This window comes from Engraulis encrasicolus, chromosome 23, assembly GCF_034702125.1.
Source record: "Engraulis encrasicolus isolate BLACKSEA-1 chromosome 23, IST_EnEncr_1.0, whole genome shotgun sequence".
NCBI classification, from domain to species: Eukaryota; Metazoa; Chordata; class Actinopteri; order Clupeiformes; family Engraulidae; genus Engraulis; species Engraulis encrasicolus.
In genome coordinates, this window is record NC_085879.1 from 1687191 (window position 1) to 1704018 (window position 16828).

Below are 16828 nucleotides of genomic sequence, written 5' to 3' on the forward strand. Positions count from 1 at the left end.
ATGCCTTTAAGTCCACAAATCCCCCCGGCCATCCTAACCATGGTGTTAAGCTGATAGCTCTGTAAGTGTAATGTGCCCCATTACAACAGTTTGAGCGCTTGTCATTTAAAACACTTCTTCCACATCACACAGAGCCTTTAGTTATATACTACATCTTGACTATTGTCAATCAGGAAACAAACTTCTACTGTCTGCAACAGAGCTCATGTCTTAGACTTTTGCTTTACAGTTTAGACTGTAGCTGCTCCAGTTTTTGATGCTGGCTCTGAGAGGAGAGGAATGTGTGGTCCAGGTTCAGATAGGTGGTGAGGAACTCTGGGAAGTCACTCTTCTGGACCACTTCAAGGAACATGGACACTGCGGTGGCAAGCCTCTGCTCGTCCCTGTACAGGCAGGGGTGGACAAGGCGTACAGAGATTAAGTCATAGGATTTATAGGATTTTGTTCACCAATGTGGTTGATTCTCCATGACTATTCACACTACAACATCAAATATGTAGACAACAGCGAACCTGCTCTCATTTTTACTCATTTCTCACCTTTAATCAAACCCAGTCATTCAGACAGTGGAGACTAGAGGACTATACAAATGAAGTGGACCTCAAGTCAAGAAGACAGTGGAATGACAAGGAGCTTTTGTAGTATTTCTGTCTATGCCTACCTTCAGGTGCTGTCCACTTGCTTAATTACAGATATATGCAATTGGTATAATACTTTCCTATGAGGGGAAAATGGTGAATTTACCTCACTGTTTTGCAGAGAATGGTCTCCTTTAAGTGACCCATCATCTCTTTAACGAGATCTTGCACCAGTGCACGGGTCACAGTCGTCCCATCATCCTCCAGTTTCACCTGGTGACGAATCCACTGCCACACCTGAGTATAGCAAGAGAAGGGCAAGTAGAAGGTTGGACTTCACCTGATGCCTGGCATCTGGAGCAGAGTGTGAGGTGAGCACCACACCACCACACATACACATGGACATAATTAGGGGCCAAGCAGCGAAGCTGGCGAAGGCCCCTATAGAGTTAGTAGGTTTTCTTCATTATTATTATTCTCTAGTCACCATTCCTCTCCCTCTGCAAGTCTATGGCAGCCCATAGAACCGTACGTAGGAAAATGCTGTAAATCGGCACACACATTCAGGCCCGGCTCAGCATTACCCACAGCAATTTATAGGTCCCCAGCCCCAACGCTCTAGCGCCACCAACAGGTCAAAGTTGCAGGTACATTTCTGCTTGTAACTTTTGAACCGCTGGGCCGATTTTCATAAACTTAGTATCCCTGGAATCCTTGGGCCAAGACGAATCCAACGCACCCTATGACGTCATTTTCCGCCAGGATAGTTTTCCCGCCATTTTGGATTTTGTAAAGTTCAATAAAAATGCTATTTTTTCGGCAATTTTTGACCAATTCACCCGAAATTCGGTATATAGTATCTCTGTACTGAGCTACACATGGGGTCTTCAGGAATATTGGATATCTTTTATCGTTTAGCCGTGAGAGCCAATCAAAATTGTCGTAAACGTGGCGAAACAGGAAGTGAGGTCATATCTCAGCAACCGTTTGTCGAATTGGGCAGGGATTTTGTACACACATAGTAGTCCATCCCATGACCTACCACAAAAAAAATCAGATCCCCAGCTCAAACTCTGTAGCGCCACCAGCAGGTCAAAATTTTAGCTACATTTTTGCCTGTAGCTTTTGAACTGTACTCCCAATTTTCAAAATATTGGTACACAGGTCATCCTCACACCATGTTGCACCCAGGTATGGATTTTCATAACGATTGAAAAAACTATCAGCTCACAGCAGCCATTCAAAAATGTGGAAAGAATGGAGGGATTTTTTCTCATCTCTCTGTCTCCTCTGCTCCCCCTGCGCACGTTCACTGACACCATTCTCGGCAGGGGGTCAAGCCCCACTGCCCCAGCCCCTGCACAACACCCCCCACCCCCTCCTCACACACACACAGACAGACAGAGGGAGAGGGAGAGGGAGGGGGGAGAGGGAGAGGGAGAGGGAGAGGTAGAGGGAGAGGGAGAGGGACAGAGAGGGAAGAAGGGAGGGAGGGAGAGGGAGGGAGGGGGGAGAGGAAAGAATTTTGAACACCTCTTGTTGTTTGCCGGTGACAGCCAATCAAAATTGTCATAAAGGTGGCAAAACAGGAAGTGAGGTCATATCTCAGCAACCGTTAGTCAATTTCTGTTAGGATTTTTTGCACACATTCTAGTCCATCCCATGACCTCCCACAAAAAAAAAACAGACCCCAAGCTCTCTAGCGCCACCAACAGGTAACAGGAAGTGAGCTCATATCTCGACAGCTCTTCAACGGATTCAAACTAAACTTGGTTTACGTGATCACACTCTCGTCCAAGGAATGCACACCAACATTGGCGAGATTTGGACCAAAGGGGGCGCTGCAGTTCCTTCTGTTGCCGTGGCGGCTCTGGCAAGTTTACTGCTTGGCCCCGCATTGCTGCTTGCAGCTATATTTCTGTATTTTTTTTTCTTTTCACATTTAACCGCTAATAAATGCCTAACTGACTCTAGAAGTGACTAATAGGACATGTGTTAAGCAAAATAGATCATTTGTTAGGCACATGTTCACATTTCTTGTACATTGTCCTTTTGTTATTAATGTAATCGTAAGGTCCTAGTAGGCCCTCAGACAGTAATTAGGCATGTGTGGCTAACATGAACATTATTGCAAAGAGTCTGCATATGAACTGTATGATACCTATGGATAGCTGACACACTCACCTGGGATCTGGAAATCTCTGCGGTGGCAGAATCCTCCACCTGCCCCTTATAAAAGAAATGCCCTCGCCCTGGGGGGGGAAAAGGATCACCTTTAATAAGATAACAGATCTACCGTTGTGCTCAAAATAATAGCTGCGTTTTTTTTAAAAAGGTGGGTAAATCAGAGGTGAGTCAAAATTCTTCAAATAATGTGTACTTTAATGAACACATTGTGCATTGGGGACAAAGCAAGAAAAATGGAAAAAGTAATAAACTTGCACTATCTGCCTTTGGAAACAAAAATGTACCATACAAACTACGAAGTCCTTCAAAATTCAACTATGCTGAGTATCCTGACGCATTACCACGGTTTCTGATAACTGCTTTGCATCTGTGGTGCATGGAGTTGACCAACTTCTGGCGGTGGTAAACAGGTATTGGAGACCAGGTCCATTATACAATTCCTCTTCCATTCTTGGTTTTGCATCATGAACAGCATTTTTCATGTCAGCAGCCCATAGGTTTTCTATGGGATTAAGGTCCAGATATTGTGCTGGCTTCTCCATTAGTAAGATGCCGTTTGTCTGGAACCATGCAGATGTCAACGCAATTTTAACAGTACATTTCTTCTCTCTCTGTGATACATTCCAAATGTAATTACTTTTTCCAATGTTCTTGCTTTGAAATAGAATGTCAAGTGTCCCCAATGTATTTGTGTTCATAGAAGTTCAAATTGTTTGAATAATTTTGACATTTACTCACCTTTTTAAAGACACTGCTGTTATTTTGAGCACTGTACATTGCTGTTAAACCCAAAAAAAAAACATTCGCTTCCAGTGTAGCCTTATTATAATTTGTACAGTCACAGGTAGTCAAAATGATTGTGTGGATGATGCAGCAAACTCCTGTGCGCTTTCCTGACTTGACCTACATGCAAATACTTTTCCGTTACATTGCACTTCTAAATTCATGTTAATTCTTTAACATACAAATTAAGTCATCTGGAGAGGAATCTCACCAGTCAGCCAGGCCTCGATGAAGAGGATCCCCACGGCGATGTTGTGCTTGAGGCCAAACAGTGTCACTCCCCCCTGTTGTCACAGGCCAGATCTTTTAAACATCCATGATAGATGACAGCATAGCTCCAGGAGGGTTACAACATGGATATGTGGATCAGTGTGGCTGTGTGTTGAGATGAGAGTACTTACTGCTGGCATACTGAGAAGATCCTCTCGGGTCACCTGAAGGTCACTACGCAGCTCATTCAGTTGATTCTCTGCCGTAGTATGAGCCTGGAATAGCTATGTGACGTGCAGAGAGAGCGAGAGAGGCTGATTGAGATGCCTGTTTGTTTGTGTGCAGGAGATCTTAGGGCTGACAGTCAAATTAACTTAAAGACATAAAGGGCTAACTTTTTTGTTCACAAGCTATAAACAAAGGATCACCGTTTGCTACTTACTTTTTGCTTTATACTATGTCACATGCATAGAGAGAGAGAGAGAGAGAGAGAGAGAGAGAGAGAGAGAGAGAGAGAGAGAGAGAGAGAGAGAGAGAGAGAGAGAGAGAGAATTTACAGAGGTGGATTGTCTGTGTGTTAACCTGCAGGAGATATTTAGGCTGAAATGTCAATTTCATTGACATTGTCAATTCAAGTTGAAAACATAGAGGGCTACCTTCTGCATGGGCTCGATCAGGTCCATGTCATACACCATGAAGCCGTCCACTCCAGCTTTGATTTCGAGCAACTTCAGCCTGTGGCAGTGTCACAAAAAAAGTAAATAGTTGATCGATATTTTGCGCTTAGAGTTTAGAGTCTTCATAACAGATGCCTGAAAACAATTCATTAAAAAGTAAGAAAAGGAAAGTTTTCACACAGTAAATCAATCAGATTCACATCTATGGTTTTCCTAGTTTAAAAGTGTATAAGTTTGAAGAGTTCGCTCTTCTACTGTGCATTTGAAATATCCAAGTTCACATGATTCAAGGTATGTAAGTCCTAAAGTGATTAAGAAATGAAATTACCCATTCCAGGACTTATCAGTCCAAGCCAGACTCTAAGGTTAATTCGGAACTTGGACCCATATCACTGGTCGCTACTTGAATGGGACCAACAAATAGCTACTGCTTTCTCCCATCCTACTCCACAACTGAGGGAGCCTGAGCCCTACCGCAACGCCTGCCCGCCCTGCTCCCTTAAAGTGCTTGTTGGGCTGCCCCCTTGCATGGGTGAGCATGCGTGAATACAATTTCGTTGTATACACTATAAGCTGTGGTGTGCTGTGTAACAGTTACAATTGGGACTGCCTCTACTAAGAGACTTCTACTTTCAGTGATGCCGCTACCTGGTGACAGTCTGCATGACCGTGCTGTAGAGGGCACTGTCTGTGTCAGGGGGCAGCAGGAGGGCAGCCATCCCCCCAGTGGCCAGGGCACCGCGCCGATGGCACGTCTGGACCAGCAGGTCCATGTAGCTCCTCAGGAAACGCTTCTCCATGTTCACATACTTGCTGCGATCTGGCAGCAGGAAGTCAGGACGGTGGCCTGTAAGGGTAAATGAGTGAAGTGAATATATGACACTACAGTGACTTGCTACGTATGTAGCAGGGGCACGCCCCATATTCAGTTGTCTGACTCCCTTCTTTGGGACATTTAAACATTAAAAAAAAACTAATTCATTACTATGGGCATAATATACTAACACACATATTAGATTTCATTAAAGATATATTAGGAAGCCAATCTTAATGTCTTTGTGTATCACTGCAACAAAATAAAGGGAATAGATTCTCAATGTTGACACTAATTTGGGCTTTTTGTCAAGTACAAAACTGTTGGGTTGGCAGTCTTAGCACTGTTCTGAGTGGATTACCAAACTTGTTGACAAAAGAGGCGGAGTAATCCCAGATGCCACAGTTGAGTCCAGCAGAGTGCTCCTTCAGCTCGTACAGGATCTCCTCCATCTCAAAAGACGCCAGAATGTTCTCTATCAGCACTGTGGCTTTGATGCAGCCCACAGGAAGCCCCAGCTTTGGACATCAAAACAAAGGCAGGCAGATTCAGCTCTGTGCACAATGTCTGTTTAATTGGCATTGCTCTTTGTGACTAAATGTGTCAAGTTACACAAAAATAGTCTCAGTAAACACTGGAAAGGAGGACACTTCTGTGGGAAAGAATGGGGCAGAAAAGAGGACACCCCAAAATGTTTGTCTTGTTCTTTTGTGAAGGACATTTGCCTTCTGGAGAACCATATTTTGCAACATACCTTTTGTTCAGTCCATGTGAATATTTGATTCCACAACCGTGCCTCTAAAAAGCTTTCAACCTACAAAAAGCATGTTGAAATTCAAAATTCAACATTCTAAATCTTGTAATGTTAACAGTTTCAGAAATTTTACAGACAGGCAACAAAGGTGCAACCAAAAAATGTCGTAGGAAAAGCCCATATGGTTTCACTCACTTTGGATAGGTAGAAAAATGGACCACTCTGATTCTGAAACAGCAGGCTTCCATTGTGGAACATCAGAAGACCGAAGTCATACAGTGGGCCAGGGACCTCTTTCCCATTTACCTTTAAACACATAGAAAGCAATATATGATTAATTATACTCAATAATTGTTGCCTATAATAGATACAAGAGACGAAAAACATGGGAAGGGTTTAGAACCGCACTGCACTATACAGCACAATATTGTTTCAAATTACTTGAACATGAAAATATTCCTTATTATTATGAGACCACGTGAGAACATGCAAAACAATGACTGACTGACTGACTCAATGAATGGGTGAATGAATGAATGAATGAATGAATGAATGAATGAATGAATGAATGAGACCATCAGGCTATGGTCCATCATGTTCCACGCTCGTGGCCGGAGCATTAGAATGGGGGCCTTGGAAATGGGAGGGACATCTGAGAAAAGATGAAGAAGAAACTAAATACTGGGCCACTTTCAAAGTAAACAATATAATACTGTAATCACATTTTGCTGTTACTTACTGGTAAATTGGTTGTGTACAGCCTGGTAGACATTATAAATCCCCTTTATTTGATTGTGATATGTTGGACAGTTTCCATCATCAAAGTCCACCTAGTTGAAGAAAACAAAAATACTGAATTCAGTGAATGAAAACAATACTCTTAGTGTAACACAGAAAAGAAAGGAGAGACCAATAATTACTGTGCAAATAGATTATAGTGCTGTAGTTTTTTACCGGGACTACTGATTTGTAGTATATTGATGTCTTCTACAGTATTTTGGCTGTAGACGTGTTAGACGAGTCAGTAGTACTGACTCAGTACTGGACATTTTGTCACATAACACATTCCATGTTTGATGTTTATTTGAACCCAAATATTTTGTTTCTGTGTTTGCAGCTCAGTACCTGTATCCCCTGTGCAGGAGACTTCAGAGCCTGACAGAAGCGCTCTGTGTCGCATGGAGCAAGGTCACCAATGTCCACGTGTCTGCACTGCAGTCTGGCTGGGACTGGGCTCACTCTCCAGTGAGGGTCCGCTCGGACGTGGGCCATAGCTGTACTGAACCCCGGGAGATCGCCAGTCAGATCCAACTGTGCCTTCCGGAGCGTTCTGAGCTTCAAGACCTTAAAGAAGAGGTTAGCTCCATAAGCCACCCAGTTAAATACTTTACTGACCCCAACCTGGCTATTAGATCAGTTTTGCTACAAACACATTTTCCATAATTACTCCAGAATATCACTACTAGCTTCATGTTAGTGAGTTCTTATTGAAGTGCAAGCTTTCATAGCATATATATAATATATAATATGATAACTATGATAACAGATCCTATGTTATGACCTTACTGTCACCAATATTGTAATGGCTATGTCTTAATCTGTTACTTAAGGCTCTCAGTAATGTCATAGCAATGTTGTGGTGTAGTTGAGTATTTTCAGTAATAGTGAATAGGCTCGCCGACAACCCCATCTGCAGTAAGAGGCTACTATGTAACTGGCATTGTCAAATGTAATTGCATGATGGTATTGCAATGTAATGGCAAGTGTTTACCCGGTCCACTTCATCCTGAAAAGTAGTGGAGAGCTGGGCCAGAAAGCTCAGGGCCTCCCCGGTGAAGAGAGCCCGGTGCTCCATCTCCAGTCCAGGGGGAGGGGGCTCCAGTTCAATAGCCTGTGGAGCTCAGGGTTCACATTGGGATCACACAACCACCAAATAACACAACTGCAATCTTGTTATTTGTTAGTTACCCATGCGAGTTTCTTGTGGTTGTTTGTAGTAAGCTTAGTTTAAATGGTCGTATTGACAGAAGTATCAACATAGCTGCATATTTAACATGTTGGCACACTAAACACAACTTAATGTTAACATTAGTTTAATAAGTTAACAATAATATAATTAGCCTACAACAGTATGTACATGGTAATGTAATCAATGGGCCCACGTGATAATGATAACCAGAGCTGATAGGTCTGTCACACACTATAAGAATGCCTACAGACACACCATTAAAAGACAGCAGTCTACTTACAGACATCTTTGCAGGATTCCCCAACCGTTCTGTGTTGTATGTTGGACTTTGGCACTGACCAGCCGTTTGGTTTGTTTATCGTCCAAGGTTTAGGCCTGCTCAAAACCACTCTGACAATCCCCAACAGCTTCATGTTATTCATGTCAAATTAGTTGTGCATGCTTATAATTTAAAGCAAAATGTATTAAATGACAAAAGGGGATTTTACAGCCTTATTTGAAATTTGCCTTTAATGGAACTGCATCAAATGATTGTTTTCTATCTGCAGCAATGTTTTATGTCACACCACATATAAAGCAGATTTTGCAGTATAGTTTTGAAGGGCATGCAGAAACTTTTCTCTCAGTGAGTAGGCCTACCCTAGCAAGGAAAATCACACCCCACTTCTCAGGACTGCCACTTTTTCTTATTAACCCCGCCCATAATCAGCTGATTTCATGCCGGATTCTATTTTTATCAGAAACTCTCGCGATAAAGCAATGTGTTGTACGTGGCTTCAGACGTAAACAGGGCAGCGAGTCCCTTGGAATGCATCAGCAAAAGGAAGGTCCAAGCAAATCAGGGCAAGTAACTGTACGTTTCTCAAAAGCGCCACATGACATCTGTTGATTCGGTGTATTGAATGAATCATTACCGCATTTCTTTGTGGACCGCATGCCTCTTTTCAGACGTTATTTCATGGTTAGATAACTGAAACAGTTAAGCTAAGGCTAGCCACTGAGCTTGCACAGCTCCGACTGCAAACCCAACAGCTAGCTGGATCCTCGGTAGGTGACGTTATCTCAGTGTCGGTTGGATAAACCTGCATTTTGAGAAAAACATAATGGCAGACGTAGAGTCATCGCTCGAGTACACCACCTCGCTGAGCTCTCTGCCGCCTCCCCGGACACGGATCTTCAAGATCATCGTAATCGGAGACTCGGGGGTTGGCAAGACCTGCCTCACCTACCGCTTCTGTGCGGGCAAGTTCCCCGAGAAAACCGAGGCGACCATCGGAGTGGATTTCCGAGAGAAAGTCATCGAGATTGACGGCGAAAAAATCAAGGTAGATCTGGACTATTGTCAATAGCCTATTGATTTATTGCACTAAGTGACTCTGGTAATCTATCACTGCCGATGGTTAAGTCTACGTGATGTTGTGCCTTGATGTGACAGGCTGATGGGTCAACTGTGATGTATTTGTGATAGCCTATATCCTGACAAAATATAGAAATGTGGAACCTCTTTTAAAGTCCCAATTTAAGCTGTAAGCTTTTACATTATTTTGTTGTCTGAATGATGTGTTTGGCTTCATTTCATTTGTTAACCACATTTCAGAGATGTGATTACAGCAAATCTTGGGACAAATGAAACAGGATGAAAAGTCTACCACCTGGCCCTGCCTTGGCCCAGCGGTAGGGCACTTGTCTGACCCGGGTTCGATTCCCGGATCGGGAACTTTGCTGACCCCTCCCCGTCTCTCTCCCCATTCGCTTCCTGTCCACCTCTCACACTGTCCTGTCGAATAAAGTCGAAAAAAAAATCTTCTTTTTTAAAAAAAAATACCACCTATTGTGAAGTATCTGTCATAAACCATGGCAATCCTTCACTCTTAATGTCTTCAATAAGATGAGACAATGGTAATACTATATTGTCGGTTACTCACATGTTACAGAAAATGGTCTTTTGGCATTGCTCCACACACAAAAAACAGCGTTCACACAGTCATTGTCTGAATCATGTGTTTCACTTTATTTGTGTCACATTTCAGAGATTTGTAATTCCATCACGTCTCAGGGAAAATAAAAAAGAACAAACAGCCTACCACCGCCTAGGTGCTTGTCTCTACCATTGCTTTGTTTCTCTGACATATAAACCATAACCTGTGAAGCAACAAATTAATTTCATTATAAATCACTGTTATGTTCCCCCATAAGTGCAGTGGCCAGTGACTGTATGACTTCTAGGGAGGAGGAAAAAGAGCTGCATCAATGGGAATCCAAAGGGCATACACTACCCAAGGCTTTATGGGAGGTGGGAGCTTGCTCATTCTAATAATAATTTGAACCTCATCACTTTCTGTAGCAAGCAGAACAAGGGGCAGCATAGATTGTTTCACCTTCCTCTCTTCATGCCTTTGGGTCTGTCCTCTTCTTTGTCCTCATGTCCACGGGTGCAGCTGTGAAACACGGCTTTCTGTAGGAGGAAGGAACATAGATTATCATTTCACCTGCCTCTCTTCATGTCTCGATGTTTGTCCTCACGTCCACAGGTGCAGCTGTGGGACACGGCGGGTCAGGAGCGCTTCCGCAAGAGCATGGTGCAGCACTACTACCGCAACGTGCACGCCGTGGTCTTCGTCTACGACATCACCAACGCGGCCAGCTTCCGCAGCCTGCCCGCCTGGATTGAGGAGTGCAAGCAGCACTCGCTGGGCCAGGAGGTGCCGCGCATCCTGGTGGGCAACAAGTGCGACCTGCGCCACGCCGCCCAGGTCGGCACCGAGGCAGCGCAGCAGTTCGCCGACTCGCACTCCATGCCGCTGTTCGAGACCTCGGCCAAGAACCCTGGCAGCCACGGCACAGAGGGCGGCGACAGTAACAGCAGCTACAGCAGCAACAGTGATCATGTGGAGGCCATCTTCATGACTGTGGCACACAAGCTGAAGTCCCAGAAGCCCCTGATGCTCAGCCAGCCCCCCGTCGACAACAGCACGGTCACGCTGCGCAATCAGAGGGGCGCCGAGGAGGAGAGAGGGGCCTGGACCTGCAACAGCTGCTGAGGACGACGGAGAACAAAACAAAAACACAGGAAATAAGGAAGGGATGGGAAAGGAAAATGGGGGAAACGAGGAGGATGAGGAGCTGATTTATAAAGCAGGGCAAAGAGTCTGAGTGAATTGACAGGGGCATTGATTTGCTTTGTCTCATAACGGCCAGTAATTGGAGAATTCCAGAATGACATCAACCTGCGGTGGTCCTATTGAATAGCTTGTGGGCTGAAGGCCTCGTCAGAGGCTTGTCGTTGGATGGAGAGTGATTGCACATACCAGGTTAACACATTTAGGTTGAGTATGAAAGCCATCTGTTGAGTTTGGTTTACATACACTCATTTATGAACATATCTACACACACAATCACAGCCACTCCCTCTCCCTTTCAAACATCATATCATATACTTTCTGTCATGATATCCATTCATAAAGGGAAGACATTTTTGTTTTACACACCTCCAGTTGTGATTTGGGAAATGGCGATAATGCGGGTAAGAAGCTATCACCTGAGACTCTCTTGGTCTTCATGCACATTCAGTGTCAATGCAAATCTCTCCTCCGTGTTCTGAGGGATATTTATTTATCTGTGTGCCTCTGTAACCACGCACATGTATCTGACGCCAACTGTGCATTTGGACACTCTCCCATCTCGTGGGCGAGTTGCATCCAAACCCTCTATCTGGGAAGAAAATGGAAACTCTTTGTCTTTATCGTGCTACAGTAACTGACAGTTGTTGCAAAAAAAATGCAAAAACGTGTGTAATGTGTGTGTACTTTATATTTCAGTACTACAAAGGTAGTTGTCAAATCTTAACACCTGTAACATTTCTCTCAGACTAGGTCATGTGTCTTTTAAAACGGAAGTTATAGCAAGTCGCTTTAAAAAAAAAAAAACCCACGCTTGACTCACTTAGCGATGTGAAAAGGGAAAAAAATATTAACCAGTATAAAAATACATACCTCTTGTGCTACACAGCTTTCATGCACGTCTGACTGTAAGGACAATAACTCACCTGCTGTCCTCTTCCTCCCAAAACACTTCACTATGTATGTATGTTTGTATGTACAGTATGTGTGCGTGTGTGTACAATAATTCTCTGCCTGCCCTTATGGCATAACACAGCATAGCTTGCATGTGAAATAACTACAGTAAGAAACAGACACTCTTCTCCACCAGTAAGCAGCTTAATCTCCATTAACGTTAAAATTGTGTGTCACAGCGGGTTCTGTGACGTGTTATAGTCTCAGTGACGTGTAAATACTGTCCTCTTGTATTTGCTACATTTCGAGCAAAATCAAAACTGCAAAAAAAAAAAAAATCCCAAGCAAGTCCCCCCCCTTTCATTTCTGTGTGCTTGGAACAGACCACATCATAGGATTTGGAAAAAGGAAAAATGTCAGCTGCCGCCACTGTGCAAATGTAACGACAGTGGGCCTTTTGCCAGATCACTGAACCTGTAACATGTTAACATTTAACAACACTTGAAAACTTTTAAAACACTTCTTTGTTTGCTTTGAACGTATAATGAATGTACGGAATTACCCAGGTTGCATCGTAGTTGCTTTTAATCTGTTTTTTTAATTGAAAGTGTCCTTTTTGTTCCGAAATGCCTTTTCTTTTTTTCTTTTTAGATTGCCTTGAGTTCGGCCACCAGTTTGACTTGATTTTTTCTTTTCGATTCATTTTATTTTAATTTTATCAGCTTTTCAAAAATTTCTTTCAGAAGGACTACACCCAGAGATTCTAAGAGTCTTATCCAGTCTCTCTGCTACACCCGCATGCTTTTCATCACTGATGAATATATTAAAGCCTTTATCCCAAATACCCACTGCGACTTGAAGACAGTGTCCCTTCAACATGTGCCAGTGAGGCAGAAGCCAAAGCCTAATTTCAAACCAATTGGAGAGAAAAAAAGACATTTCCCTGTTGGGGTAGAGTATTGGTCATAGCCCAAAAGGAAAAGAATGACTTTACTGCAACGGTTCTTTACTACATGTGTGATGACATTTACATAACCTTGCAATAAAGTTACTAAAGCATTTCAACATAAATGGTTTCTTTCTTTAATTTCAATGTTAATATGGGTTACCACCATTCTATCATCTCGCTTTGAATCTTGAGGGTTGTAGGTCTGAATCCCACCCGTCTGTGTCCCTACCCCTTCACACAGCTGATGTTTGCTTGCACAAGGTACCTAACTCACTCATTGCTCAAGGGACTGACCGATACCTTGTGATTGCTGTTTGGATTAAAGTGTCAAATAAGTGTAGTGTAATATAACAATCTTGAACAACATCTTTAAATATAAAAAAAGTTTATTTGAAGTTGCACACAAATATATTCAAGAATAGAGCTGGTTTTAAAAACATGACAAATCACAAATTGTCCTTGATGTGGCACATTTTAGGATATGGCGCTTGAAAAAAACGAAAACAAACAACAAAAACGTATGACCATCACATACAATAAATAAGAGTACATATACATCCCTGGGGTGCAATTTAATAAAACATACATTTTAAGAAAGAAATTCCACTGTAGTTCAATTCAATACACAGAGGTTGTTAATGACAGGACAGGCAAGACATGTGGACTGAAACACTGAAATGTTTAAAGCTATTCAGTCATGAGAATCTGTGAAGGAGCTTTAAGACACTCACTATGTGCCAACATTCTTTTAACAAACACATCTCAAAAGCTATCCCACAATTCAACTTGTGCCTTTCCATTAAAACATCATTAAGGTCCGATGGCTTTGGCTAGTACTGAGTCTCATGTGAGTTGGACGTAAGGTGGAAGTCTGGACGGCTCTTCCTGCTCCTGCTCACATCTGTCTACAAATGTCACAGGTGAGTTGAAGAGTCGATCGTCACCCCCTGCTGGGAGGAAAAAGAAACGCATTCAATATAAGAATATCCCCATTATACTTTGTACACCAGTCTCTTTCCTAGTGTGGCAAATGGGCCAGCCATTATACTGTACACCAAGGAAGTAATTTACTTTGTATGGCGGAGCTGGCGACAAAAGAGGTGATTATTTTGGGCAATGAGAGGTGATTTGAGCAACTCACACGACAATTTGATCTTCAGAGAATATTATACAATGAGCTATAATGTGGTTCGGTGACAGCCACCACAGCCAATTGGATTGTCGGAATGCTGGCATTCTGATTTTAATGGTCATACTCTGTCGCTTTTATCAATCAATAGTCTTGTGAAGTTATGTGTATGTCCTGTCTTAAACAAGTCTTGCTCAGGGATGCAAAATGAATCTCAGTGCAAACTGATAATAAAGAACTATCGTATCGTATTAGAAACTTAGTCTTGGAATCATAAGGTTACAGGTTCTGCAGTAGGCTACTACAAGCTTGCGTAACCTTGACCAAGGTATCTAACTCTACATTGCTTTGAATGAAAGTGTCAGCTCTATGTAATGCAATGTAAAATCCTCCATCTTTTCCCGTAGTCAGACCCTCTCACCTTGCCACGTGCACACCATCTCTGTGTCTGTTCCGGGGTCATTTTGAGGCACTAAAGACTCCTGTGAAAAGAGACAAAAATTCCACAAGAATGCCTGATTGTAGTTACAAATGATAAGAGTCATAACAAAACCAGATTTATAAGGGTCCCAAAGCAGCAAACCTACGGCGCAAATATTATGCAAATAATAGTTTAAGTAACATGCTTGCTGTGATGCCCTGATTTGCCTATAAACTACAGGCAGGCTGATGTTGGCTGTGCCATTTCCGACCAATTCAACACACAGTTGAAAGAGCTTTGAGACAACTATAGTTGTGATATTGCACTATATACAGGTTGTATTGTATTGTATATATAAATGATAGCCTAATATAGTTAGACAAAGTCAGCAGACACCTTACACCACAAGAAGTTTTGGGATGATATTTTGAATATGTTGACATGATTTTTTTTTAATTGAAATAATGGAAACAAACCATGCCCCCATTAGAAGGGCCAGGGTGTGGGAAAGGGTTGGAGAAAAAAAAATGCCTCGTCGCGGGCATGGGCAACTGACTGAGCAAAACAACTGCGTTTTGAAATGGTCAGGAATTCTCCTTTAATATGATTGGTAAGATGTGCTTTGCCAATAAGTCAGGATGATTTTGGACCATTCAACTCTATTACAATTAACTTAAAGAATGACCTTACCAGGCCTGTGCGGCCATCATAGCAGGCACAGATGGGCAGGCTGCGGCAGCCCACCACCGCGATGAGACAGGAGAAGAGGAGAGAGCCCACCCCTGCCAGCAACATGGTGGCATTGGAAGCCTTCACCAGCCGACCCAGCACAAACTTCTGCAAGACAGAAAGCATGCGCACGCACACACACACACACACACACACACACACACACACATATAAGGTTGAGCACTTATTTAAGTAATCTGCTCTTTGGATAACCTTCTTGGATGTTTCAGAGTCTGAACTTAAAGCATGTAGTCATTCAAGGTGTACATTTGAAATTAGAATATCAAATCACAGTGACTGATGATTTGAGATGATGTCATGTCATGTGTAGCTGCTATATGGTAAAAGAAAATGAGCAATTGACAAGAGGCACCCACCACTTCTTCGATATGGTGGTGAAATATTTCATCGTCCTCCTCTCCATAACTGAGGGTCACACCAGCATATGTGAACACAACTGCCACCGCAACACAAGAGAATACAGAGGACACCATCATGGCACTCACCTAAAATAAGACAGACATTCACAGAAAGAGCCACACCATAAACAAATACTAGTATGCATAAACAAATAATTCACACTTTCCAACAAGCCACCATGGACATAAATGTTTTCGGCACTATTTTGTCTTTTTACCTAACAAAATGACTTCCAAATTTGATATACTCACCTGAACCAGTCTTTGGTTTAACAACATAAAATAACCAACCATAATATATCAATCACCCTTACCAGTACAGGGTTCTTCCTCTGTGAGGCAAACAGGGCCAGAGCACCTGGTACAGCCATTATCTATCAGGAAGGAGGAAACAGAAACAACATTCACCAGGCAGTCAGCAAACAAAAGTGAAGAGTCTGGTTGGCATGGCATGACGGGTTACTATACTTCAGAAGAGCCCACTAATTCATCAGAGCTTTGTAAATGGCAACCTAGTATAGCTAAACATTAACAATGAAGAACAAACAATAAGATTATATCAGCCCTTACCATGGAAGACCAAATTGGAGCCCGCGTGGTGCTGAGTGTGGTTGTCTTGCGGAAAGCTGCATCCATTAACCCACAAACCATACACAGTCCAGCGCAAGCCACCTGTAAGATCCCCAAAACTACCACACTTCGCTGATTGAAAACGAAGTATCTATACCGGTCCATGTTGGAGACGCGTTTGGTAAGATGACAGGATCTCTTGTTATATCCAAGCTCCTCCGTTTAGTTTTTTTCAAGCAGCTGAGTGAGCGGATTCAATAGCCCACACTCATACAGTTGTTCCCAAACTCGTTCCACTCCGATGTTCGGAAAATGGGCACCTGCTCATAACTCGCTTGGGTCATCATCACACAGCCATTTTAAAGGTGTCTTTTGATGCGCTGAATTGATCTAATATAGGCCTACTATCATTACAAGCGAGTTCTCATTAGGGTTTAAGCACCAGACATGAACAAGTGCAAGTGCGTACCTTGAACTCTTCAGCCAGCCTGGCATGATACTTCCGGTTGCCTTTGTTAGGGAAAGTTGGCCAGGTTGAAACCCCCTGTACCGTCACTCATTAACCTGCACGCGCAGGTGACGCGGCTAGGTCACTCTTTTCCGCCCTTTTACGCAAGGATGGTACC

General features: G+C 42.9%; 3 protein-coding genes across 4 annotated transcripts; 1 reads left to right on the plus strand and 2 right to left on the minus strand.

The window, feature by feature from the left end:
• Positions 1-117: 117 nt before the first annotated feature.
• Positions 118-8344, minus strand: ugl (ureidoglycolate lyase). The gene is made up of 15 exons (XM_063190515.1): positions 8253-8344; positions 7775-7894; positions 7129-7347; positions 6743-6833; positions 6579-6655; positions 6199-6309; positions 6004-6063; positions 5611-5767; positions 5084-5282; positions 4415-4493; positions 3950-4042; positions 3760-3832; positions 2763-2830; positions 745-875; positions 118-383 (listed from the first exon to the last, which is right to left on the minus strand). The coding sequence occupies exons 1-15, from the start codon at positions 8256-8258 to the stop codon at positions 224-226; spliced, it is 1644 nt and encodes a 547-aa protein (XP_063046585.1). The 5' UTR covers positions 8259-8344; the 3' UTR covers positions 118-223.
• Positions 8345-8682: 338 nt separating this feature from the next.
• Positions 8683-11371, plus strand: rab33ba (RAB33B, member RAS oncogene family a). The gene is made up of 2 exons (XM_063190516.1): positions 8683-9297; positions 10504-11371. The coding sequence occupies exons 1-2, from the start codon at positions 9076-9078 to the stop codon at positions 11011-11013; spliced, it is 732 nt and encodes a 243-aa protein (XP_063046586.1). The 5' UTR covers positions 8683-9075; the 3' UTR covers positions 11014-11371.
• Positions 11372-13302: 1931 nt separating this feature from the next.
• zgc:113425 (uncharacterized protein LOC541425 homolog) lies at positions 13303-16735 on the minus strand. Of its 2 annotated transcripts, none has more exons than XM_063190518.1 (6): positions 16203-16735; positions 15947-16006; positions 15591-15719; positions 15175-15321; positions 14485-14545; positions 13303-13881 (listed from the first exon to the last, which is right to left on the minus strand). In XM_063190518.1, exons 1-6 carry the CDS (start codon positions 16365-16367, stop codon positions 13778-13780), a joined length of 666 nt encoding a protein of 221 aa, XP_063046588.1. In that variant the 5' UTR covers positions 16368-16735; the 3' UTR covers positions 13303-13777. The 2 variants fall into 2 exon arrangements, with proteins under 2 accessions (XP_063046588.1, XP_063046587.1); XM_063190517.1 differs by having other exon boundaries at positions 13303-13884; positions 16203-16734.
• Positions 16736-16828: the final 93 nt, after the last annotated feature.